This window comes from Pongo pygmaeus, chromosome 15 (genome assembly GCF_028885625.2).
Source record: "Pongo pygmaeus isolate AG05252 chromosome 15, NHGRI_mPonPyg2-v2.0_pri, whole genome shotgun sequence".
NCBI classification, from domain to species: Eukaryota; Metazoa; Chordata; class Mammalia; order Primates; family Hominidae; genus Pongo; species Pongo pygmaeus.
This window is the reverse complement of record NC_072388.2, coordinates 20,933,221-20,957,183: the sequence shown is the minus strand read 5'-3', so window position 1 is coordinate 20,957,183 and position 23,963 is coordinate 20,933,221. Positions and strand designations below refer to the sequence as shown.

Sequence of the window (23,963 nt, the reverse complement as noted above, 5' to 3'; positions counted from 1 at the left end):
TATTAGCTTCAGTTTCCTCTTGTTCTCCTTCTCCTTCTCCTCCTTCTCCTTCTTCTTCTTTTTTTTTTTTTTTTTTGACGGAGTTTCACTCTTGTTGCCCAGTCTGGAGTGCAATGGCATAATCTCAGTTTACTGCAAGCTCTGCCTCCTGGGTTCAAGCGATTCTCCTGCCTCAGCCTCCCAAGTAGCTGGGATTACAGGCGCCCACCACTATGCCTGGCTAATTTTTTGTATTTTTAGTAGAGATGGGGTTTCACCATGTTGGCCAGGCTGGTCTGAAACTCCCGACCTCAGGTGATCTACCTGACTCGGCCTCTCAAATTGCTGGGATTACAGGCATGAGCCACCGTGCCCAGCCTTCAGTTTTCTCTTCTATAGAATGGGGTCCCTACCTCACAGAAATGTGATCTATATTTCTACCATATTCTCATCTTTTTCTATTCAAACCATGACAGTTTCCAAAGAGCAAACACAGAGTCTCTGCTCCTGCCAGTTGTTTGCAGTCTTTTGGCAGACATAGTCTACCTTTAGAGCTGTTGAACTACAGCCCTAGATAGTCTGGTATTACTAATAGACCTTGAAATCATTTACTGGTTATTGCTTAAGTAAGTTTTTTTATACGGGTGGTTGACTTCATTCATTGCTGATTTCATTGTCAGGGTAATAACGTTTTGCCCTCTCTGTCAGGAATATTGCTTCCCCTCCCCCATCCCAGCACCAGCCTCCATGCACTCAGTCCAGATAACAGTGCTCCTGGTGCTTGCCTGCACCCCATTCACTCCTCCAGTGAGGTGTGGGTGGATAGGTTGCCTCTCAGTGACTTTCATAGCACCTGATTCTTGTAATTGTCAATGTCCACTTTTCAGTGAAGGCTGGAGACTGGATCTTAATCTCAGAGCCTGCACAGGGCCTGGAACACAGTGGGTACTCAATATAAGCTTAATGAATGAATGAATGAATGAGTGAGTGAAGGAATTCTGAGTTTTGAAGGAGCCTCACTGTCCTGTCTAGGGTAGTAGAAATGGTTGCTTTTCCCAAACAGAGAGGTGCGCAGATGGCACCTCCTGAAGCTGCTTATTCTGACTTCTTGGAGCAATTCGTGGACTGCCCCAGTGCTCTGCAGTTCTAGGCATCTCCATTACCACAGGCGGAGATAATCCCACTCCCAGTCTCACATTCTTGCATACAGTTAGGGAGGTATGTGGTGTGGTGGAATGGATATAGGCTTTGGAGCTAGTCACTGACTGACCTCAGTTTTCTCAAGTGTAAAATAAAAATAATAAAACTTACTCTCTGTCAGATTAAATTAGAAGATAGGTGTAAGTACATAGTGACCTGGCACACAGTTGTAAGTTAAAAATAGTATCTATTACTGCAAGTTATATTCATATCATATGCATCTTATTAATTTCTAAAAGCTTTACCTTCCACATGCTGTCTTTGGATGACTTAAAAGCAGTTTAAATTTTACTTCACAATAGCCCAGTGATCAGAAAGGAGGGCTGAGCCTTTTCTTCCTGTTTTGCGAGAGAGGTGGAACTTCTCTCTCAGCAAGAGGATAGGTGTCCAGAAGTCCAGCTCCACCCGACTGTCCTTTCCTCAGAGCCAAGGTATTTTGGCCCACTATTCACAGGTGGACATTACTGTTCTTGCCTTACCTACACTTGCCCACACTGAGACCTAGTTGTTTTGCCATTCAGGACACTACCAGGACATTTTTACCATCTATGTCTTCAGTATGTCCCCTGTACCAATGAGTCAGCAGTACCTGGCAATTCAGGGCTCTTTGTTTACAGAGTACTGTTCTTCAGGGATCAGGCAAAGATTCTTCGTGTCATGCATACATGGCCACAGTGAATTGCATGTAGTGGGTTCTTCAGTAAATGTTGGCTGGATGAATGAACAGAAGATATGATTCCGGGTTCAACTTGGCTGAGAAGGGTATTTCCTGCTTTTGCCTTTCAGGGTGCTGGTGGGGGCTGAGGGTTGCTGTGAGAAGGGGGCAGACAGCTTACTCTGAGTCTGCCAGAGCTGCTGTGGGCTGTGAAGGACTTTGGATCTCTGTGTGTCTGAGAGCTTTGTCCAGGTGTCCTCGTGCAGCTTCTCCTGGTACCAGAATGACTGATCTCATGTACTTGTGGCTAATGAGGTGGAACAGTCAGATGCTGGGCCCCCAACTGACTTTTGCCCTTTGAACCTTCCACTTGGAAGCTAGTTGCCTTTTTCAGAGGGTTTTTCCCAAGAGCCATCTGAGGGTGGAGGTGAAGAAACCTACCTTTTCTGGCCCATATTCACCTCAAGAAATAGGCTTTCATCAGAGCCTTGGGTTCTTTCTAGTGTGGGTTTGTTGCGAACTTTGGAACAAACTCTTGACCAGCAGTGAAGGGGTAGACCTTTATGCTGCTTTGATCATCAAGTCCCTTTGGGGGCTCATCCTTGCTCTCTTTCTTTCTATGTTCTATGTTTCTATGTTCCTTTCTTTTTCTCTCTGCCTCAGAAGAAGCTGGGCAGGTAGCCTAGAGGAGGTTGCGGAAGATGCTGGGCAGCAGTGGGTCCTAACTCTGGCTGTGGATTGGAATCATTTGGAGAATTAAGAAAACAAGGCCGGGCACGGTGGCTTACGCCTGTAATCCCAGCACTTTGGGAGACTGAGGTAGGAGGATGGCTTAAGCTCAGGAGACCAGTCTGGGGAACTTGGTCTCTACAAAAAAAAAAAAAAAAAAAATTAGTTGGGCATGGTGGTGCATGCTTATAGTCCCAGCTACTCAGGTGGCTGAGATGGGAGGATTGTTTAAGCCTATTTGGTCCAAGCTGCAGTGAGCCAAGATTGTGCCACTGCATTCCAGCATGGGCAACAGAGTGAGACCCTGTCTCAAAAAAAAAAAAAAAAAAAGAAAAGAAAGAAAACAATACTCATCACTCCCACTCCCTGACTACATAAATCTGAACCACTGGGGAGAAGAATGAGATGAGAATTGGCTTGGAGAACAAGAATTGAGGAAGCAGAAAAATTGCTTTTGAGGAGAATTGATGAGGGTCTTGTGTCACTGGAGGTAGGAAAAGCCGTTCTCAATTGTCACCATGCTTCAGAGTCACCTGGGGAGTTTTAAAAACATGCCGATGCCTGGGTTCCACCCCAGAATTTCTGACTTCATTGGTCTGGGTGGGGCCTGAGCACTGGACTTTGTTAAAGCTCGTCAAGTGATGCCAGTTTGCAGCCAGGATAGAGGAGCCTTGAGTTAGCAAAGGGTTGCGACTGTTCTGATACAGCTGCTCTGTGTGTGGTTATTTCCGTAGGTGATTACCTAAGGAAACACACCCAGAGAAGCAGGTCCTCAGACTAGCCTGCGAAACTGTCTCAGGTCTCCTGCATCAGAACCTCTGGGGTGTGGGGCTCTGAAGTTGTGGGTCGACAAATTCCTCAGGTGATACTGATGCTCACTCAGGCTTGAGATCTGGTACCTGAGGACTTGAACTGACCCCTAGCTAAGCAAACCAATAAAGATTGGATTTACACGGCTTGGAGAAGGGACTCATGGGGTTGTTACTATAAGACCCTCCTGGTACAAACTGCCTGCTTGCTCCCTCAGAGTGGTCAGAGACACGGGGACCAAAGTGCTGACTGAGTTCCAGCAAGGAGAGCGGGAGGACTCCGATCCAGTGACCCACAGGGATTGCATTTGGTGTGTCTTCTTGCCAGAGGTGTAACTGCCCAAGGGGTTTACCTTGCCCACTGCCTAGACAGAGCCGATTCTTCAAGACAGGGGAATTGCAATAATGAGTAATTCACACAGAGCCGGCTGTGCGGGAGACTGGTGTTTTATTATTACTCAAATCAGTCTCCCCGAACATTACGGGAGCAGAGTTTTTAAGGATAACTTGGCGGGTCAGGGGAAGCCAGTGAGCCAGGAGTGCTGATTAGTTAGAGATGAAATCATAGGGAGTCAGAGCTGTCTTCTTGCTCTCAGTCAGTTCCTGGGTGGGGGCCACAAGATCTGATAAGCCAGTTTATTGATCTGGGTGGGGCCAGCTGATCCACCAAGAGCAGGGTCTGCAAAATACCTCAAGCACTGATCTTAGGAGCAGTTTAGGGAAGGTCAGAATCTTGTAGCTTCCAGCTGCGTGACTCCTAAACCATAATTTCTTTTTTTCGAGATGGAGTCTTGCTCTGTCACCCAGGCTGGAGTGCAGTGGTGTGATATTGGCTCACTGCCACCTCCGCCTCCCGGGTTGAAGTAATTCTCCTGCCTCAGCCTCCCTAGTAGCTGGGGTTACAGGTGCACGCCACCAAGCCCAGCTAATTTTATTTTTTATTTTTAGTAGAGACAGGTTTTCACCATATTGCCCAGGCTGGTCTTGAACTCCTGACCTCAGGTGATCCACCCTCCTCTGGCTCCCAAAGTGCTGGGATTACAGGCATGAGCCACTGTGCCCAGCCCTAAACTATAATTTCTAATCTTGTGGCTAATGTTAGTCCTACAAAGGCAATCTAGTCCCCAGGCAAGAAGGAGGTCTGCTTTGGGAAAGGGCTGTTATCCGCTTTGTCTAAATTATAAACTAAGTTTCTCCCAAAGTTAGTTCAGCCTGTGCCCCGGAATGAATAAAGACAGCTTGGAGGTTAGAAGCAAGATGGAGTCAGTTAAGTTAGATCTCTTTCACTGTCTCAGTCATAATTTTGCAAAGGCAATTACAGAGGCTCTCACCCATGACACCTGAGTAAGCGAATTGGTTGTTTCTTTAAAATTTTTATTTTAATTGGCCAGGCGCGGTGGGTCACGCCTGTAATCCCAGCACTTTGGGAAGCCGAGGCGGGCGGCTTACGAGGTCAGGAGACCGAGACCATCCTGGCTAACACGGTGAAACCCCGTCTCTACTAAAGAATACAAAAAATAAGCCGGGCTTGGTGGCGGGCGCCTGTAGTCTCAGCTACTTGGGAGGCTAAGGCAGGAGAACGGCATGAACCCGGGAGGGGGAGGTTGCAATGCACCGAGATCGCACCACTGCACTCCAGCCTGGGCGACGGAGCGAGACTCTGTCTTAAAAAAAAAAAAATTTTTTTTTAAAATTTTATTTTCTTCTTTTTTCTTTTCTTTTCTTTCTTTCTTTTTTTTTTTTTGAGACGGAGCCTTGCTGTATCATCCAGGCTGGAGTGCAGTGGCGTGATCTCGGCTCACTGCAACCTCTGCCACCCGGGTTCAAAATGATTCTCCTCTCTCAGACTCCCAGGTAGCTGGGATTATAGGCGTGCGCCACCATGCCTGGCTAATTTTTGTATTTTTAGTAGAGACTGGGTTTTGCCATGTTGGTCAGGCTGGTCATGAACGCCTGACCTCAGGTGATCCGCCCACTTCGGCCTCCCAAAGTGCTGGGATTACAGGCGTGAGCCACCACCACGCCTGGCCAAAAATGTTATTTTATTTTCTGAGACGAAGTCTTGCTTTGTTGCCCAGGCTGGTGTGCAGTAGCATGGTTATGGGCTCAATCCTGCACTCAAGTGACCTTCCCACCTCAGCCTTCCAAGTAGCTAGGACCATCAGTGTGCACCACCAAGTCCAGCTAATTTGTAATTTTTTTGTAGAGAAAGGGTCTCACTATGTTGCCCAGGCTGGTCTCCAACTCCTGGCCTCAAGTGATCCTCACGTCTTGGCCTTCCAACGTGCTGGGATTATAGGCATGAGCCACCGCACCTGGAATAAAATGTTTCTGTAGTCTGAAAAGTAAAATAATTTGAAGGCCATCTGCTATCTGAGAGCAATAACAGCACCTAGGGAGAGTGGAAGAAATAATGTATCAAAGAAGCCAGGGTGAAAATGTGATTTCAAGGTGTAGAGTGTTTCCCAAACCAACATTAGACAAAACAAATGGGGATGCAGCAAAGAAAAGGAAGAAGAGACTTGAAATCTCTGGGTTTAGGTAACAGATATGAGGCGTTTCCAGAGAGCTTAAATCTGGACCTTCTGAGGAAACAGCAGTGGTAGAGTATTTTGGAGACACCAGGGTATTAGCAGGCCTGAGTATGCCAGTTGCGGGGTTTGGCCTTCCCCCAGGAATAGTGTGCATCTGACTATACACAGACCCAGCCTAACCTAGAAATGTGCGGTTTTTCTGAGCAACATGTGACCAAGAGCTTGCTCACACCAATTAAGCCTAGGGATTGCTATCCTTCTGCTGATTGCTGTGGGATGAACGATGTCACCAGTCAGAAGATAGCTGAGATGTCTCACTGGTGGTGTGAAGTTTAAAGTAGCAAACTGAGTGGCAGGTGGAATTTTCGTCTCTTTGTCAACTGAAGGCTGTGTATGTGAAAGAAAAAAGAACACAGAACAGAGTTCCTGACCGTAAATTCTAAGATACCAGAAAGATAAACTCCTGATAAGGGAAAGAGGAGGTTTGTAGGGATTGGGAGAGATGTGTATAATAAGGCTTTAAAATGGAAATTTTAGAGGCAAGGAGAAAAATGCCTAGATAAAAGTATAAATCTGGGTATTTTGGAGACTATCAGGTACTACATAGCAGAGAATAAAGGCAGAGAGGAGTTGCTCAGTAATGCATTTGGAGAAAATCGGATGGAAGATCAGAAATGATGCTTTTGAACTCTTATCTACAAATATTACAAGTAAGGCTAATAAACGTATTTGACCTTTTTTTTTGTGTGTGTGTGTGTGTGTGAGATGGAGTCTCGCTCTGTCACCAGGCTGGAGTGCAGTGGCGCGATCATGGCTCACTGCAACCTCCGCCTCCTGGGTTCAAGTGATTCTCCTGCCTCAGCCTCCTGAGTAGATGAGACTACAGGCGCACACCACCACACCCAGCTAATTTTTGTATTTTTAGTAGAGACGGGGTTTCACCATGTTGGCCAGGATTGTCTCAATCTCTTGAACTCGTGATTTGTCCGCCTCCGCCTCCAAAAGTGCTGGGATTACAGGCATGAGCCACTGCACCCGGCCCGTATTTGACCTTTTACTGAAAGGAGGAAACAATTTCATAGCCATCAGCGATATTTGATTAGAATATGATAATGAAAGAGTATACTTTGTTCATAAATGATGATTTGCTAGAAGAGCTGGGATTGATGTAGTACATTAAAGAGAGAGATACATACTTGTTTGAGGATCTGCTATCATAAGGGATGCCTGCCTCCTTCGCATAAAGTCACATTTAGATTCTTTTGATTGAAGTGAGAGGGAAATTTCAGTACACCAAGATTTAGTGAGCTGTCAAGGGTTTCACTTCCCCTTTCTCCATTTTTCAACAAATGTAATGAATAGTACCACCCAGTGCTGCTTCCAGTTTTCTGCCTGCAGTTAGTTTTTTTTTTTTTTTTTTTGAGATAGTCTTGCTCTGTCACCCAGGCTGGAATGCAGTGGTGCAATCAAGGATCACTGCAGCCTTGACCTCCCCAGGCTCAAGCAATTCTCCCACCTTAGCCTCCTGAGTAGTTGAGACTACAGGTGCACGCCACCAGGCCCAGCTAATTTTTGTATTTTTTGTAGAATCAGGGTTTCTCTATGTTGCCCAGGCTGCTTTCAAACTCCTGAGCTCAAGGGATCAGCCCACCTTGGCCTCCCAAAGTGCTGGAATTACAGGAGCGAGCCACTGTGCCCAGCCAATATATGAGTTTTCTATTGCTTCTCTAACAAGTTACCACCAATTGAGTGGCTGAAAACAACACAAATTTATCATCTCATAGTTCTGGAGGTCAGAAGTCTGAAATGGGTCTCACTGGACTACTATGAAGTAGCACTGTGTTTCTTTCTGGAGGCTTAAAGAGAGAATCCATCTTCTTGCCTTTCCCAGCTTCTAGAGTCTCACGGACCCTTCCATTTTCAAAGTCAGCAGTAACTGGGAGAGTCTTTCTCATATTGTACTACTCTGACACTGACCTTTCTGCCTCCTTCTTTCATCTTTAAGAACTTTTGTGATTACATTGTGCCCACCCAGATAATACAGAATGATTTCCCTGTTTTGTCACTTCATTAGCAATCTTCATTCTGTGGATGGTCAGGATGGTCTTGACCTCCTGACCTTGTGATCTGCCTGCCTTGGCCTCCCAAAGTGCTGGGATTACAGGCGTGAGCCACCATGCCCGGCCTAACATTTTAATTTTTTTTATTAAAAAAATTTTTTTGAGACAGAGTCTTGCTCTGTCACCTAGGCTGGAGTGCAGTGGCACAATCTTGGCTCAGTGCAGCCTCTGCCTCCCAGGCTCAAACAATTCCCATGTCTCAGCCTCCTGAGTAGCTGGGACCACAGGCGTGTGCCATCACACCCTGCTAATTTTTGTATTTTCCTTTTAGTAGAGATGGGGTTTTGCCATATTGCCAGGCTGGTCTCGAACTCCTGGCCTCAAGTGATCTGCCTGCCTCAGCCTCCCAAAGTGTTGGGATTACAGCTGTGAGCCACCGCTCCCAGCCCATGTCAACATTTATTTATTTATTTATTTATCTTTGAGACGGAGTCTCACTCTGTCACCCAGGCTGGAGTGCAGTGGTGTAATCTCGGCTCACTGCAACCTCCGCCTCCTGGGTTCAAGCGATTCTCCTGCCTCAGCCTCCCGAGTAGCTGGGACTACAGGTGCCCACCACCACGCCCGGCTAATTTTTGTTTTTGCAGTAGAGACGGGGTTTCACTATGTTGGCCAAGCTGGTCTCAAACTCCTGACCTCAGGTGATCCTCCCGCCTCAGTCTCCCAAAGTACTGGTATTACAGGCATGAGCCACTGTGCCCTGCCCTAGTCAACATTTTTAGGGTGACTTCAGTGAAGACTCAGGAGGTATGCTGATCAAATTTGCAGATTTCACAAAATTAAAGAAGGGATTTGAACTAATAAAATCAAGAAGGAAAAATCCCATATCTAATATATAAGAATAATGCATAAAAACTCAGAGGAAAGTCAGTAAGGCTAAATATGAAGTCCTGTATCTGGGGGAAAAAAAAATCACTTTTTTTGTTTTGGAGAAAGGATCTTACTGTGTTGCCCAGGCTGCAGTGCAGGGGTGCGATCACAGCTCCCTGCAGCCTTGACCACTTGGGCTCAAGCGATCCCCCTACCTCAGCCTCCCAAGTAGCTGGGACCACAGGTGTGTGCCGCCATGTCTGGCTAACTAAAAAAATTTTTTGTGGAGATGTGTTCTCACAATGTTGCCCAGGCTGGTCTTGAACTCCTGGACTCAAGCGATCCTCCCACCTCGGCTTCCCAAAGTGCTGGGATTATAGGCATGAGCCATCGCACCCAGCTGAAAAAATCATTTTTATAGGTCCAGAAAGAGGGGAGGAAAGAGCTCATCACTTTGAGGTGGGAAAGAAAGGAGTTGTAGTAAACAATGATTTCAGGTTGAGACTCCGTAGTCGGCAACAGTGTCTGGAGTTTTCTGTGTGGAGTCTTGCATTTCCGGGGAAACACTGACACAGTGAAGTATATGCAGTAAATGACAAAGTGAAATAAATGACAGTCCTGGGACGGTGAGGGGTCTGGAAGCCATATTTGCTCCACAAGGGGTTGTAAAATCTGGGTTTTAGCCTGAAGGAGTAAAGACTCAAGGGGAAAGGATGTTCATCCTTTGTTGTTGTTTTTAGATGGAGTCTTGCTCTGTGGCCAGGCTGGAGTGCAGTGCCGTGATCTCGGCCCACTGCAACCTCTGCCTCCCGGGTTCAAGCAATTCCCCTGCCTCAGCCTCCCGAGTAGCTGGGACTACAGGCTTGTGCCATCATGCCTGGCTAATTTTTGTATTTTAGTAGAGACAGGTTTTCACCATGTTGGGCAGGCTGGTCTCAATCTCCTGACCTCGTGATCCACCCGCCTTGGCTTCTCAAAGTGCTGGGATTACAGGCGTGAGCCACTGCACCTGGCTTTTTTTTTTTTTTTTTGAGACAGAGTCTCACTCTGTTGCCCAGTGGCGCGATCTTGGTTCACTGCAAGCTCTGCCTCCTGGGTTCATGCCATTCTCTTGCCTCAGCCTCCCGAGTAGCTGGGACTATAGGCGCCTGCCACCACACCCGGCTAATTTTTTGTATTTTTAGTAGAGATGGGGTTTCACCGTGTTAGCCAGGATGGTCTTGATCTCCTGACCTCGTGATCCGCCCGCCTCGGCTTCCCAAAGTGCTGGGATTACAGGCGTGAGCCACCGCGCCTGGCTTTTTTTTTTTTTTGAGACGGAGTTTTGCTTTTGTTGCCTAGGCTGGTGCAATGGCAAGATCTCAGTTCACCGCAACCTCCGCCTCCCGAGTTCAAGCGATTCTTCTGCCTCAGCTTCCCGAGTAGCTGGGATTACAGGCATGTACCACCACGCCTGGCCAATTTTTGTATTTTTAGTAGAGACGGAGTTTCTCCATGTTGGTCAGGCTGGTCTCAAACTGCCAACCTCAGATGATCCGCCCGCCTTGGCCTCCCAAAGTGCTGGGATTACAGGCGTGAGGCAGCACCCGGCTGGGATATTCATCTTTAATGTTAAGAAGGGCCATTGGGTGGAAGAGGGTTTAGCTTCATTCTGTGTGGAGCCAGAGGAGAGGTCTGGCACCAGTGGTAGAAGCTGGGAGGAAGATGCTGTTGGCTTAGTAAAAAGGAAGAGCTATAGATCAGTTTATTTTATTTTATTTTTTGAGATGGAGTCTCACTCTGTCACCCAGGCTGGAGTGCAGTGGCGTGATCTTGGCTCACTGCAATTTCTGCCTCCTGGGTTCAAACGATTCTCCTGCCTCTGCCTCCAAGTAGCTGGGATTACAGGCATGCGCCACCACACCCAGCTAATATTTATATTTTTAGTAGAGACGGGGTTTCACCATGGTGGCCAGACTGGTCTCGAACTCCTGGCCTCAAGTGATCTGCCCGCCTCAGTCTCCCAAAGTGCTGGGATTACAGGCGTGAACCACCGCGCCTGGCTCTATAGATCACTTTTAAAATGGAATGACACCGGGCATGGTGGTTCACGCCTGTAATCATAAGTTTTGTGTGTTACATTGTGTGTATTTAAAGGTACATACATTGTGTGTATTTAAAGGTAATAGTGCTTACAGAATTGAGAGTTTAATGTTCTTTTTCAGGAACTGTTTCATTTAGGTATCTAAACTAAACCTGAGCATCTGATCCAGAGTGGGCCTGCAAGTTTTGTTCTGTTCTGGATCCACCTGGTCTGGTGCTTTCTGGCTTCTAGTTCTAGTGCTGATGCTGGGCCTTACCACTAGAACTAGTCTTCTACTCCCAGGGACCCTCTATGTAGGCTGGGTTTGATGATCCATTCAGGAACATCTTTTTAGATGGTTATAGGAGTGACTTTTTTTTTTTTTTTTTTTTTTTGAGATGGAGTCTTGCTCTGTCACCAGGCTGGAGTGCAGTGGTGTGATCTTGGCTCACTGCATCCTCCGCCTCCTGGGTTCAAGCAATTCTCCTGCCTCAGCCTCCCAAGTAGATGGAACTACAGGCACGCACCACCATGCCCAGCTAATTTTTGTATTTTTAGTAGAGACGGGGTTTCACCATGTTGGTCAGGATGGTCTCGATCTCTTGACCTCATGATCCGCCCACCTCGGCCTCCTAAAGTGCTGGGATTACAGGCGTAAGCCACCGTGCACGGCCAGGAGTGACTTCTTTGCAGATTCTTTTTTTCTCCCCCTGGGGTCAAAGCAGGAGTGCTGCTGCACCTGAGTCAAGGGTCAAAGGTGATTTCAGGTTATCCTCCTATAGACTTGGCCCAGTGTTGGGTGGGGATTGAATTGCCCCTAGAGGTAGAAGGGGAGGGCATCTCTGCCCTTGAGGTTTACTTGCAGTTGCCTCCATATTATCCTAACCCCATGGTCCCCTCCTGTCCCTCGCCCTGAAGCAGGAGGTTGGGCTCCACTTCAAGAGCAGTGCACTTAGCTGGGCTCTGGGGCCACTGGTCAGCTGTATCCGCTGAGGTGGGGACAAAAAGCCCTGTCAGCACTGCTGCCTGCCATACCCATTTCCTGCTCCCACAGCCAAGAGGCCCTGGAGGAAGCTAGGCTTTGAGGAAGAGGAGGGCTAGCTCTCTTCAGGCAGTTCCCTCTGCTCCCTGGTTTCTTTCTGTAGGATTCCCTTCCTCATTCAAACTGAGCCTTCTGTGCTCAGTACAGAGAGCAGATCAGAGCTAGAAGGTGGGTCAGTGGCTGAGAAATCAGGCTCAGGAGTCGGGGAGGTGGGATACTGGTGGACAAAGAGAGGGATACAAACGGATGGATAGAGAAGTAGAGAAGAGGCTGGGCACACCGGTGACTCACACCTGTAATCCCAGCACTTTGGGAGGCTGAGGCGGGCAGATCACCTGAGGTCAGGAGTTTGAGACTAGTCTGGCTAACATGGTGAAACCCTGTCTCTACTAAAAATACAAAAATTAGCCAGGCATGGTGTTGCATGTCTGTAATTCTAGCTACTCGGGAGGCTGAGGCAGGAGAACCGCTTGAACCCAGGAGGCAGAGGTTGCAGTGAGCTGAGATCGCACCACTGTACTCCAGCCTGGGGGACGGAGCAAGACTGTCTCAAAAAAAAAAAAAAAAAAAAAAAAAAAGAGAAGTAGAGAAGCAATAGGGATTAAAATGTAAACAAGCCACCCAGGTGCCATGGCTTCTCCCTATAATCCCAGTTACTCCTCAGAAGGCTGAGGTGGAAAGATTGCCTGAGGCCAGGCGTTCGAGACCAGCCTGAGCCACATAGCAAGACCCTGTCCCTAAAAAAATTAAAACAGCCAGGCACGGTGGCTCACACCTGTAATCCCAGCACTTTGGGAGGCTGAGGAGGGCAGATCACGAGGTCAGGAGTTCGAGACCAGCCTGACCAACATGGTGAAACCCCGTCTCTACTAAAAATACAAAAATTAGCCATATGTGGTGGTGGGCACTTGTAGTCCTAGCTACTCAAGAGGCTGAGGCAGGAGAACTGCTTGAACCCTGGAGGCAGAGGTTGCAGTGAGCATCGCACCACTGCACTCCAGCCTGGGTGACAGCAAGACTCCATCTCAAAAAAAAAAAAAATTTAAAACAAATTAGCTGGGCATGGTGGTGCACAGCTTTGATCTCAGCTACTAGGGTGGCTGAGCTGGGAGGATCCCTTGAGCTCAGGAGTTCGATGCTGCAGTGAGCTATGATTTCTCCACTGTACTCTGGTGTGGGTGAAAGAGTGAGACCCCCATCTCCGAGAAAAAAAAAAAAAAAAAAAAAAGGGCCGGCTGTGGTGGCTCAGGCCTGTAATCCCAGCACTTTGGGAGGCCGAGGTGGGCGGATCACCTGAGCTCAGGAGTTCGAGATCAGCCTGGCCAGTATGGTGAAACCCCATCTCTACTAAAAATACAAAAATTAGCCAGGCATGGTGGCACACACCTGTAGTCCCAGCTACTCGGGAGGCTGAGGCAGGAGAATCGCTTGAACCTGGGAAGTGGAGGTTGCAGTGAGCCGAGATCATGCCATTGCACTTCAGCCTGGGTGACAGAGCAAGACTGTGTCTCAAAAATAAATAAATAAATAAATAAAATAATAATAAAATATAGGCCAGGCGCGGTGGCTCACGCTTGTAATCCCAGCACTTTGGGAGGCTGAGGTGGGTGGATCACCTCAGGTCAGGAGTTTGCGACAAGCCTGGCCAACATGGTGAAACCTCGTCTCTACTAAAAATATAAAAATTAGCTGGGCATAGTGGCGCACACCTGTAATCCCAGCTACTTGGGAGGCTGAGGCAGGAGAATGGCTTGAACCTGGGAGGCAGATGTTGCCATGAGCTGAGACCATGCCATTGCACTCCAGCCTGGGCAACAAGGGTGAAACTCTGTCTCAAAAAGAAAAATAAAATAAATAAAATATAAACAAGCCATGTATTTCCATTTCAGAATCTGCTGTGGTAGCAGGTGGTGAATTGGTTGCTTATCCCTCCTTTTCCCTGCCTACATCCCTGCACAGAACTGAGAAGAACCTTGTGGCACACAGCTCAGACTGAGTCTGAACTAGAACTAGTCCTGTAAGCTTATTCCAGTTTGGTGTTATGACTCATAGTTACCCTGCAGGGAATCATAAATTTGTATTTGGGGATCCCATTCCCCTGACAATGTGGCAGCATCCTTTGTGTCTGGTGTTTCTACTTGGAAACCTGGCTACATTGTGGTTATGAGCCAGCCACAGAGCCTAGGATAAAAGGGCAGAGGTTACAGGCTGGGAGAAGGGGCACTAAGTTGTTGAGTGGCTGGAGGCTGGAGTCCAGTGGGGAGTAAAGGATGGGTGACTGGCTGAGGAGGAGTGACAGATTTGAAAGATTTGTGGAGGGCAAGATACAGGCACTTTGGTCATTTTGTGGGGTGCTGCACACTTGTGTCTTAATTATTAACTTAGCACTGGGGTGGCCTGGAGCTGTGGGTACATTTTTGCCCAGCCCTGTGATAAGGTTTGCTGTTTATTAGGCAGAAAGGCAAGCATTTGCATAGGACAGGAATGCCCCTTCTCAGGAACAGCAGAAAGGAACTTGGGCAGTCAGTAGAATGAGGGTGGTGGTGGAAGGGAGGGTGAGAGAGAGAAGATGGGGCAGCTCTTCTGAGAGGCCAGACTTTCCTGCTTCTCAGGATGAAGTAGCCAGAATGTGGTGAGGTCAGGACACCACAAAATAAGAGGACTAGCGACACCAAGGCCACACCACTGCCAGGAGAACTCAGACAGAGGGTGTTTCTGACTGTGTTGGTGGCCTGAAGTAGGCAAGAACTGTACTAGGCCTCATTCTCTTGACTGGTAAGGCAGGGTGATGTTGACCTTGCCCTTGGAGCCCTTGGGAGAAGGGCTTTAAAGTTAAGCCCTCCTTATAGTGTTCCAGTTGCTGAGCTGGGAAGGAGGGAGCAATGAAGCGATTCACTATGCTACCAGTGGGAAAATCTGTGTTGTTTTTTCCAGCTTTCTTCTCGGCCACATCCTGGGGCTACTGGTCAACCTCACAGCATGTGTGGACCTCCCTTGTTGAATTTCTTCAAGTAATTCAAATTCAAGTCATAGATTGTAACTTTTTTGTTGGGGGAGGGATAATGGACTTCTTTGAGATTCTGATAAAAGCTATGATCGTTTTCTAAGAAAAGGTATGAACCTTTTTCTTAGGTATGTCTGTATTCATATGGACATAACACTTTGAAAAAGAATTTCGAGCCTTATGGAGGCCTAGTTAAGAACCCTGATAAAAGGTACTTTTAAAACCTGTACTTCTGAGTAGAAGGACTGGGGGAATGTGTGTGGCTCTTACTTCTCTATTGTCCCATCAGGAAAAATGCCCTGTCCCCATTCTACAGGAACCACTCTTGGCTGCAAGAATCTTTCCAAGCACAAAAGCAGGCAGCTGAGCTGCCAGGCAGTGGGCAGGAAGTCTGGCCTTCATCCTAATCCTTGGCCACACAGCCTGACCTGCTGGCTCAGCATTGGATAAGTCACAGCAGAACTCCTCAAGGTTAACAGTAATACCACAGAGTCAGAGTGCTGTGTCCTGGAGCCCATGGGAAATGGGAGGTAGGAGGGAAAGACCGTGACTTTTCAGAGCCAAGAGCCGGAACAATCACTAATCCTGTACAGTTCCCAGTTGCCTCCCACTGCTGTGATTGGACATTTGGATGTATTTTTTATGTAAGCGGATCTGCAGTCACTTTGTTTTGTGTCTCCCATATAAGGTGCTGGGGGTAGGGAGTATAGAGACCTTTGTGTGATAATGGTGAGGACACCCTCTGGGGCTGGCTGAAGGGTATACCTTGGTGACTGGTACTGGAAAAATTGCTTGGGAGTCTAAGGCCCTACGGTGGTAAGGGTAAGTCACCAATCAGTATTATTTTTCTTTCAGGTCTCTTAACCTTCATTAACTGTGCCTATGTCAGATGGGGAACCCTGGTACAAGATATTTTCACCTATGCTAAAGTATTGGCACTGATCGCGGTCATCGTTGCAGGCATTGTTAGACTTGGCCAGGGTAAGAAATAATATTAGTAGCAACTAATCTTTGTTAAGCATTTTCTGTGAGCCGCATTCCTCTAAGTGCTCTTTGTGCATTATCTCATTTCTTACTATAACCTTATTCAGTGGGCACTATTATTATTCACATTTTATAGATGGGGAAACAGGCTGCAGAATTAAGTATCTTGGGCCGGGCGCGGTGGCTCATGCCTGTAATCCCAGCACTTTGGGAGGCCATCGCAGGTGGATCCATGAGGTCAGGAGTTCAAGACCAGCCTGGCCAAGATGGTGAAACCCCATCTCGACTAAAAATACAAAAATTAGCCGGGCGTGGTGGCAGGCGCCTGTAATCCCAGCTACTCGGGAGGCTGAGGCAGGAGAATTGCTTGAACCCAAGAGGCGGTGGTTGCAGGGAGCCGAGATCGCACCACTGCACTCCAGCCTGGGTGACAGAGCGAGACTCCGTCTCAAAAAAAAAAAAAAAAAAAAGAATTAAATATCTTGCCCAAGTTGCTACCAGTAAGTAGAGGAGCTGAAATTTGTATCCAGGACAACTGACCCAAAAGTCTGTCCTTTAACTTCCATGCATGCTGCCTCCCAGAGGAGGCTGATCTTGGCAAAGGGTTGACAGCCATGCCCTGGGAGCTGGCTTTGGCAGATTGTGATAGGAGGCAGGAATCAGCAGCCTGCAGAGCAGAACAGAACTGCATTGTTTCTATTCTCCAGCCTTTCTGCTCTATGGTGGTTTCTTATCCTAGAAAGCTACCCCGGACCCTTCCTGTCAAGATCCTCATCTACGTCATTAGGATGCAGGGCATTCTGGTCTATCTCTACAGACGTCTCTCTTCTGTTTCCTGTTCCCTTACTGGTATCCTTGCTGCCAAAGGTGTTGCAGGCCACTTACCTGCTATTATATTACCATATTCTGTCAGTCCTTTATTTGACCATCTTGAAGTGGGAGAATGAGCCACTAATCCCCTGCCTTCCAATGTTCTTGGGTTCCAGGAGCCTCCACTCATTTTGAGAATTCCTTTGAGGGTTCATCATTTGCAGCGGGTGACATTGCCCTGGCACTGTACTCAGCTCTGTTCTCCTACTCAGGCTGGGACACCCTCAACTATGTCACTGAAGAGATCAAGAATCCTGAGAGGTAGGTACTGCACCACCAACTTTCCATAGCAGTGATAGCCATCATTTAATGAGCTCCTACTATGTGCCAGACAGCATACCACAACCACTATGAGGTTAATTTTATCAGCCTCATTTTAATAGATGGGAGGCCTGAGGCTCAGAGAAGTAACTTGTCTATGATCACAGTAACAGGGCTAAAATATGAACCTTCTCATGCATGCTTTGTAAATTTTTTAAAGGCATTTTTACATTTGTTCATTAATTTCTGCATTAATTAAAGCAGGTTGTATTATATGCTTATGTATGTTTTTAAAACAGATTTTCCTTGATAGATATTTTATCCACCCTTACCCCACATACATAGCTTTGGGATATAGACTTCCAGAAACCTTCCTATGTTTCCCTCTGATACCTTCCTTGTTTCCTAAATTCATACTGACATTGTGGTATAGTTTCATTCAATTAAGTTACCCCACCATTATTGCTCTGTAGTCTACATATAGAGTGAAAAGAGAACTGGACAGGAAGTCAAGGACCTAGAGTTTGTCTTTCCACTGACTTGTTGGCTGACCTTGAGGGAGTTGCCCGGCCATCTCTTTGCCTGCTTCCTTATCTGTAATTGAGGGGGTTAAATTCTGTGATGTTCATGGCCTTTCCTGGCTCTACAATTCTATGATTCTGGGAACTAAGATTTGCCAGGGAGTGGAGTTTCTGTAAAATGTTTTTTTTTTTTTTTTTGGAGAGAGTCTTGCTCTATTTCCCAGGCTGGAGTGCAATGGCGCGATCTTGGCTCATTGCAACCTCCGCCTCCCAGGTTCAAGTGATTCTTCTGCCTCAGCCTCCCAAATAGCTGGAATTACAGGCGCCTGCCACCACGCCTGGCTAATTTTTGTATTTTTAGTAGAGACGGGGTTTCACCATGTTGGCCAGGCTGGTCTCGAACTCCTGACCTCAGGTGATCCGCCCGCCTCAGCCTCCCAAAGTGCTGGGATTACAGGTGTGAGCCACTGTGCCCAGCTTTCTGTAAATGCTTAAGTGAAAAAAATCACAATTCTTATACCAAAAAACTCCTTTTGGCTTGAGAAACAGAAGAGCACTCTTGGTACACAACTAGTGGTAACGCTATGGGAACAGAGATAACAGAAGCAGGATCAAGGCCTGGGTGGTACTTCTACCTACCGGACAGAAGCTGCATGACTCTATTTGCAGAGTATTTGCCCCACTTTGTGCTTTTTTTTGGCAGCCTTACTGTTAAGGATGTTTATAAAGATCATGGTTTTATTGGGCTATAGGGACCTTGAGAGCTCTTTGCATCTTTCTTTTGCCCACCAGTTAGGATGGCTCCTGAGGTTCTCAAACTGAGGAAGGGGTGGGCAGACATATCTTCCAGGTTGCTTGTCAGATACACACACTTCTCTCCCTACTGAAGGCCTATCTTATTCTCTGAAGATGTTAAATTTCACAATTTGCCTCCATAATTTCTTTTTATATTTCTCAACCTTGAGGCAAAATTGCCAATGTTGATAATCTTAGAGATGGAATCCTGACACCAAAAGATCTTTGGAGTATAAAACAAAATAACCTCCCATTTTCCTGTGCATTATTATGCTGGGACAGTCTTTGTTAATCCCTCCCCCACTTTTTTTTTTTTTTAGACAGGGTCTGGCTGCCTTGCCCAGGCTGGAGTACAGTGGCCCAGTCATGGTTCACTGCAGCCTTGACCTCCCCAGGCTCAAGTGATCCTCCCACCTCAGCCTCCCAAATAGCTGGGATTACAGGCATGCGCCACCACGCTTGGCTAATTTTTTTTTTGGTTTGCTTTTTGAGACAGTCTCACTCTGTCGCCCAGGCTGGAGTGCAATGGCACAATTTTGGCTTACCACAACCTCCACCTCTTGAGTTCAAGTGATTCTCGTACCTCAGCCTCCCGAGTAGCTGGGACTACAGGTGCATGCCACCATGCCTGGCTATTTATATTTTTAGTAGGAACAGGGTTTTGCCATGTTGGCCAGGCTGGTCTTGAACTCCTGACCTCAGGTGATCCACCTGCCTCGGCCTCCCAAAGTGCTGGGATTACAGGCGTGAGCCGCCAAGCCCAGCGGCTTGGCTAGTTTTTTGTAGAGACAGGGTTTTGCCATGTTGCCCAGGCTGGTCTCCAACTCCTGGACTCGAGCCATCTTCCTGCCTCAGCCTCCCAAAGTGTTGGTACTACAGGCATGAGCCACTGCTCCCAGCTGCACAGTCCTGTCTCCTAATATGATATTCCTTTCCCCTAACGTTCTTTAGTTCTTAAGTGTTCAGAGCTTCAGCCACTATCCAGGGCACCGTCAAAGACAAATGCATTGAGGAAATGTAGCAAGAGTCTCCATCCCTGGAAAGACTGGTGTGGCAGGGAGAGTCTAAGGATTAAAGGAGAGATAGGGATATGACTGTGGGACTAATGTGTATTTTATTCTATTTGGCTGTAGGAACCTGCCCCTCTCCATTGGCATCTCCATGCCCATTGTCACCATCATCTATATCTTGACCAATGTGGCCTATTATACCGTGCTCGACATGAGAGACATCTTGGCCAGTGATGCTGTTGCTGTGGTAAAGGATTTTCACTAGCAGAAGGTTGAGGGTGTCTTGTGGGGTACTTGGTATATTCCGGCTCTTGAAAGTCCTGGAAAGGGGGTAGACAGCCTTGAAAGGAGTTCATTTAGAATACGGGGCTTGCAAGAAGGTCCTGTTACCCCCACTGTGGAAGAAAGGTTGGAGTCCTAATAAGGGGAATCTGGGGGCATGCCCATCCATGTCTTTCATCCCTTTTAGATCCTGCTAATGACTCTTCCATTCTTTTCCCTTAGACTTTTGCAGATCAGATATTTGGAATATTTAACTGGATAATTCCACTGTCAGTTGCATTATCCTGTTTTGGTGGCCTCAATGCCTCCATTGTGGCTGCTTCTAGGTAAGAGTGGCATCTTTTGTGGGGGGTGTATCATCGAAGGGCTATGCAGTAGACAGTAGAACTTACAGGACCCAGACTTTGATTACTTGTGTTCTCCAACCGATACCACAACCTCTTTCTTCTTGTTTCTAGCAGAAGCCTGCAGTTGTCATTAATCTTAATACTGAGCTCCAGTCCATATTATCCAAACACTTTTGAAGGAAGGGATGGCAGAGAGGGAGGGCCATGTGGCAGCTGAACCAGGCTGCACCGTGTCCACCAATTTTCTCAGCTTCTCCTATCTTACCTCACATAGGCTTTTCTTTGTGGGCTCAAGAGAAGGCCATCTCCCTGATGCCATCTGCATGATCCATGTTGAGCGGTTCACACCAGTGCCTTCTCTGCTCTTCAATGTAAGTGAGCTCAAGGATGAGACTGAAAGCCAGATTGCGGGGGAAACTTTAGTAACAGCAGAAGCGACTGTTCTAGTAGCTTCCTGAAAGCTCTAAAAGAGATTCCAATAGAAAAACTATTGGTGGATCAGAATGTTCACCATGGGCAAGGCACTATGCTAACCGCTACAGGGAAAATCCAAATGCTCTAAGGAATGGTACACCTCTGCTCTAAGATAAGGCATAAAGTACATGGAATACACTGTAATGATTGATTGCCATGACAGATAGTGAGTGATACGGTGTTTAAGAGAAGAAATGATCACTTCCATGGGAGTAGAGGGTGAATGATTACTTCTAGAAGTGTGTGTGTGTCTTAAAATCCACCGAAGTGTTCTCAGAAAAAAAAAGTGCATCTTGATGGCTAGGGTTGCAAATGGTAGAGATGGGCTTTAGGTAGGAGAAATAGCATCAGAAAATCCTGTGGTAAAGCAGTATGGGTTTTAATACAGGTTGAGTATCCCTAATCTAAATATCCAAAATCTGAAATGCTCTAAAAATCTGAAACTTTTTGAGTGCTGACTTGACACTCAAAGGAAATGCTCATTGGAGCATTCTGGATTTTCAGAATAGGGATACTCAACATGTAGGAGGAGATAAGAACGGGTTATTGTAGGTTGGAGCCATTATGGAAAGGGTCCTATGCAAGACTTTTGAGGGATTGTTTCGAGCTTGCTTTATACAGGGTTAACTTGAAGAATGGGTTGAAAAACCAGTTGAGACTACTGACTTATAAGAGAGGGGATACGGTACTGAAACTAGGGTGTTAAAGGGATTAAAAACAGAAGAGGACCAGGAGACTTTGAGGATTGACAGCGGATGGATTTCTGGGGTATAAAGGGAGTGAAAGCCTTTGGATTAACAAAGGCCCTGAGAAGAGCTGACTTAGGCTCACGCTTACAGGGTATCATGGCATTGATCTACTTGTGCGTGGAAGACATCTTCCAGCTCATTAACTACTACAGCTTCAGCTACTGGTTCTTTGTGGGGCTTTCTATTGTGGGTCAGCTTTATCTGCGCTGGAAGGAGCCTGATCGACCTCGTCCCCTCAAGGTAAGGCAACTCCATCCTACCTCTGCTCCACCTGAAACAGCTAGAGTTGCTGCTACAAGGGACTATTACAAGACACTTTATTGAGAAACCTTTGCCTGGGACTTGGTGGTTAGTAATGTGTTGAAATTAAAGGTATGGAAAGAAGGCTCAGTGCGCTAATCCTTATGGGAGGTGGGGCTATTTTAGCTGTTAAGAATCCTGAGTTGTCCACTCCAGTTGTGTTTCCTGTGCCCTTAGCTCAGCGTTTTCTTCCCGATTGTCTTCTGCCTCTGCACCATCTTCCTGGTGGCTGTTCCACTTTACAGTGATACTATCAACTCCCTCATCGGCATTGCCATTGCCCTCTCAGGCCTGCCCTTTTACTTCCTCATTGTCAGAGTGCCAGAACATAAGCGACCGCTTTACCTCCGAAGGATCGTGGGTAAGTCGTGCATCCTTAAGTCTGCTCAGCTATTGTAGAGCTTGGTTTTTGCCTTTTTCTGTAAATCTAGCCTCCAAAGACATCTTTGCCTTAGCCCCTTCTTATGAACTCTTCGGCTTAATGGAATCACTCCCCTCACGCTGAGTTCCATTCGATGACACCTGAACTCAGCCCAGCTGACCTCTTCTCAATTCCAACTCAAAGTTCTCTTTGTAGGGTCTGCCACAAGGTACCTCCAGGTCCTGTGTATGTCAGTTGCTGCAGAAATGGATTTGGAAGATGGAGGAGAGATGCCCAAGCAACGGGATCCCAAGTCTAACTAAACACCATCTGGAATCCTGATGTGGAAAGCAGGGGTTTCTGGTCTACTGGCTAGAGCTAAGGAAGTTGAAAAGGAAAGCTCACTTCTTTGGAGGCACCTCTCCAGAAGCCTGGCCTAGGCAGCTTCAACCTTTGAACTTACTTTTTGAAATGAAAAGTAATTTATTTGTTTTGCTACATACTGTTCCAGACTTTTAAAGGGGACAATAAAGGTGACTGTGGGGAGGAGCATGTCAGGTGTGGGCTTGGTTGTTTTAGAAGCACCTGAGTGTGCCTACCTACTCCTCTTTTCTTTTAAAAGGGCCCACAATGCTCCAATTTCCTGTCTCCTTTAGAGAGACATGAAACTATCACAGGTGCTGGATGACAATAAAAGGTTATGTTCCTAAAGTCTGAGTGGCTTCATTTTAATAGTATCTCTAGGACAGCTCCCATTCGCCTAGAAACATAAAGACTAAAATCAATCTTATGCTTGAAAGTATATCCATCTTCTCTCTCAAGCTAGCTGCTGAAGGCTGATAAACCAGGCTCTACACAAAGGCAGACAACAGAACACTTAAACTGCTCTAGTGAAATGTTGGATTGTTACATAAAAATGACATGAACTTCCTTTTTGAGACAGGATCTTGCTCTGTAGCCAAGGCTGGAGTATAGCAGCATGATCTTGGCTCACTGCAGCCTTAACCTCCTGGGCTTAAGCTATCCTCCCACCTCAGCCTCCCAGGTAGCTGGGACTATGGGCAAGCACCACCATGCTCAGCTAACTTTTTAGCAGAGACAAGGTCTCGCCATGTTGCCCAGGCTGGTCTCAAATTCCTGGACTCAAGTGATCCACCCACTTCAGCCTCCCAAAGTGCTGAAATTATAGGTGTGAGCCACTTTGCCCAGCCTGGAACTTTCATTCTTAATTATCACTAAGAATTTGCACACATCTACTTCTTGAAATTTTTAAAGTAATCTTGGGATCAAGAAGTGCAGTTACTATATTTAGATACAATCTCAACATTCAACTTATCAGCCACACCTCTAGACTGCAATCCAAATGTGCATAGAACAACACATGCATGGGTTGGAAGTTTAAACTGGTTTTTTTTTTTTTTTTTTTTTGAGAAGGAATCTCACTCTCTTGCCCAGGCTGGAGTGCAGTGGCACAATCTCGGCTCACTGCAAGCTCCGCCTCCCGGGTTCACGCCATTCTCCTGCCTCAGCCTCCTGAGTAGCTGGGACTACAGGCACCCGCCGCCACTCCCGGCTAATTTATTGTTTTTTTTCTGGTGAAGACGGGGTTTCACCATGTTAGCCAGGATGGTCTCGATCTGCTGCCTCATGATCTGCCCGCCTCGGCCTCCCAAAAGTGCTGGGATTACAGGCGTGAGCTACCGCACCCGGCCTCTTTTTTTTTTGAGACAGAATCTCACTCTGTTGCCCAGGCTGGAATGCAATGGCTTGATCTTGGTTCACTGCAACCTCTGCCTGCCAGGTTCAAGTGATTCTTCTGCCTCAACTGACCAAGTAGCTGGAACTACAGGTGCACACCACCACAACTGACTAATTTTTGTATTTTTAGTAGAGACAGGGTTTCACTATGTTGGCCAGGCTGGTCTCAAACTCCTGACCTCAGGCGATCCACCCACCTCAACCTCCCAAAGTGCTGGGATTACAGGCATGAGCCACTGTGCCTGGGTGGAAGTTTAAACCCTTAATGCTAGGTTAAAACATTATATTTTCTAAGGCCATGGGCCAG

At 46.9% G+C, this 23,963-nt stretch overlaps 1 protein-coding gene across 6 annotated transcripts in view; it reads left to right on the top strand.

Annotated features, from left to right (window-relative positions):
* Positions 1 to 22,609, top strand: part of SLC7A7 (solute carrier family 7 member 7) — a 50,005-nt gene extending 27,396 nt beyond the window's left edge. For all 6 annotated transcript variants that reach the window (XM_054448852.2, XM_063651413.1, XM_063651412.1 and 3 more), the window contains 8 exons: positions 15,800 to 15,925; positions 16,915 to 17,059; positions 19,509 to 19,632; positions 19,890 to 19,993; positions 20,289 to 20,385; positions 21,328 to 21,477; positions 21,715 to 21,898; positions 22,115 to 22,609. In XM_054448852.2, coding sequence (XP_054304827.1) covers positions 15,800 to 15,925; positions 16,915 to 17,059; positions 19,509 to 19,632; positions 19,890 to 19,993; positions 20,289 to 20,385; positions 21,328 to 21,477; positions 21,715 to 21,898; positions 22,115 to 22,221 — 1,037 coding nt within the window. In that variant the 3' untranslated portion in view covers positions 22,222 to 22,609. The remainder of the gene's footprint in view (positions 1 to 15,799; positions 15,926 to 16,914; positions 17,060 to 19,508; positions 19,633 to 19,889; positions 19,994 to 20,288; positions 20,386 to 21,327; positions 21,478 to 21,714; positions 21,899 to 22,114) is intronic.
* Positions 22,610 to 23,963: the final 1,354 nt, after the last annotated feature.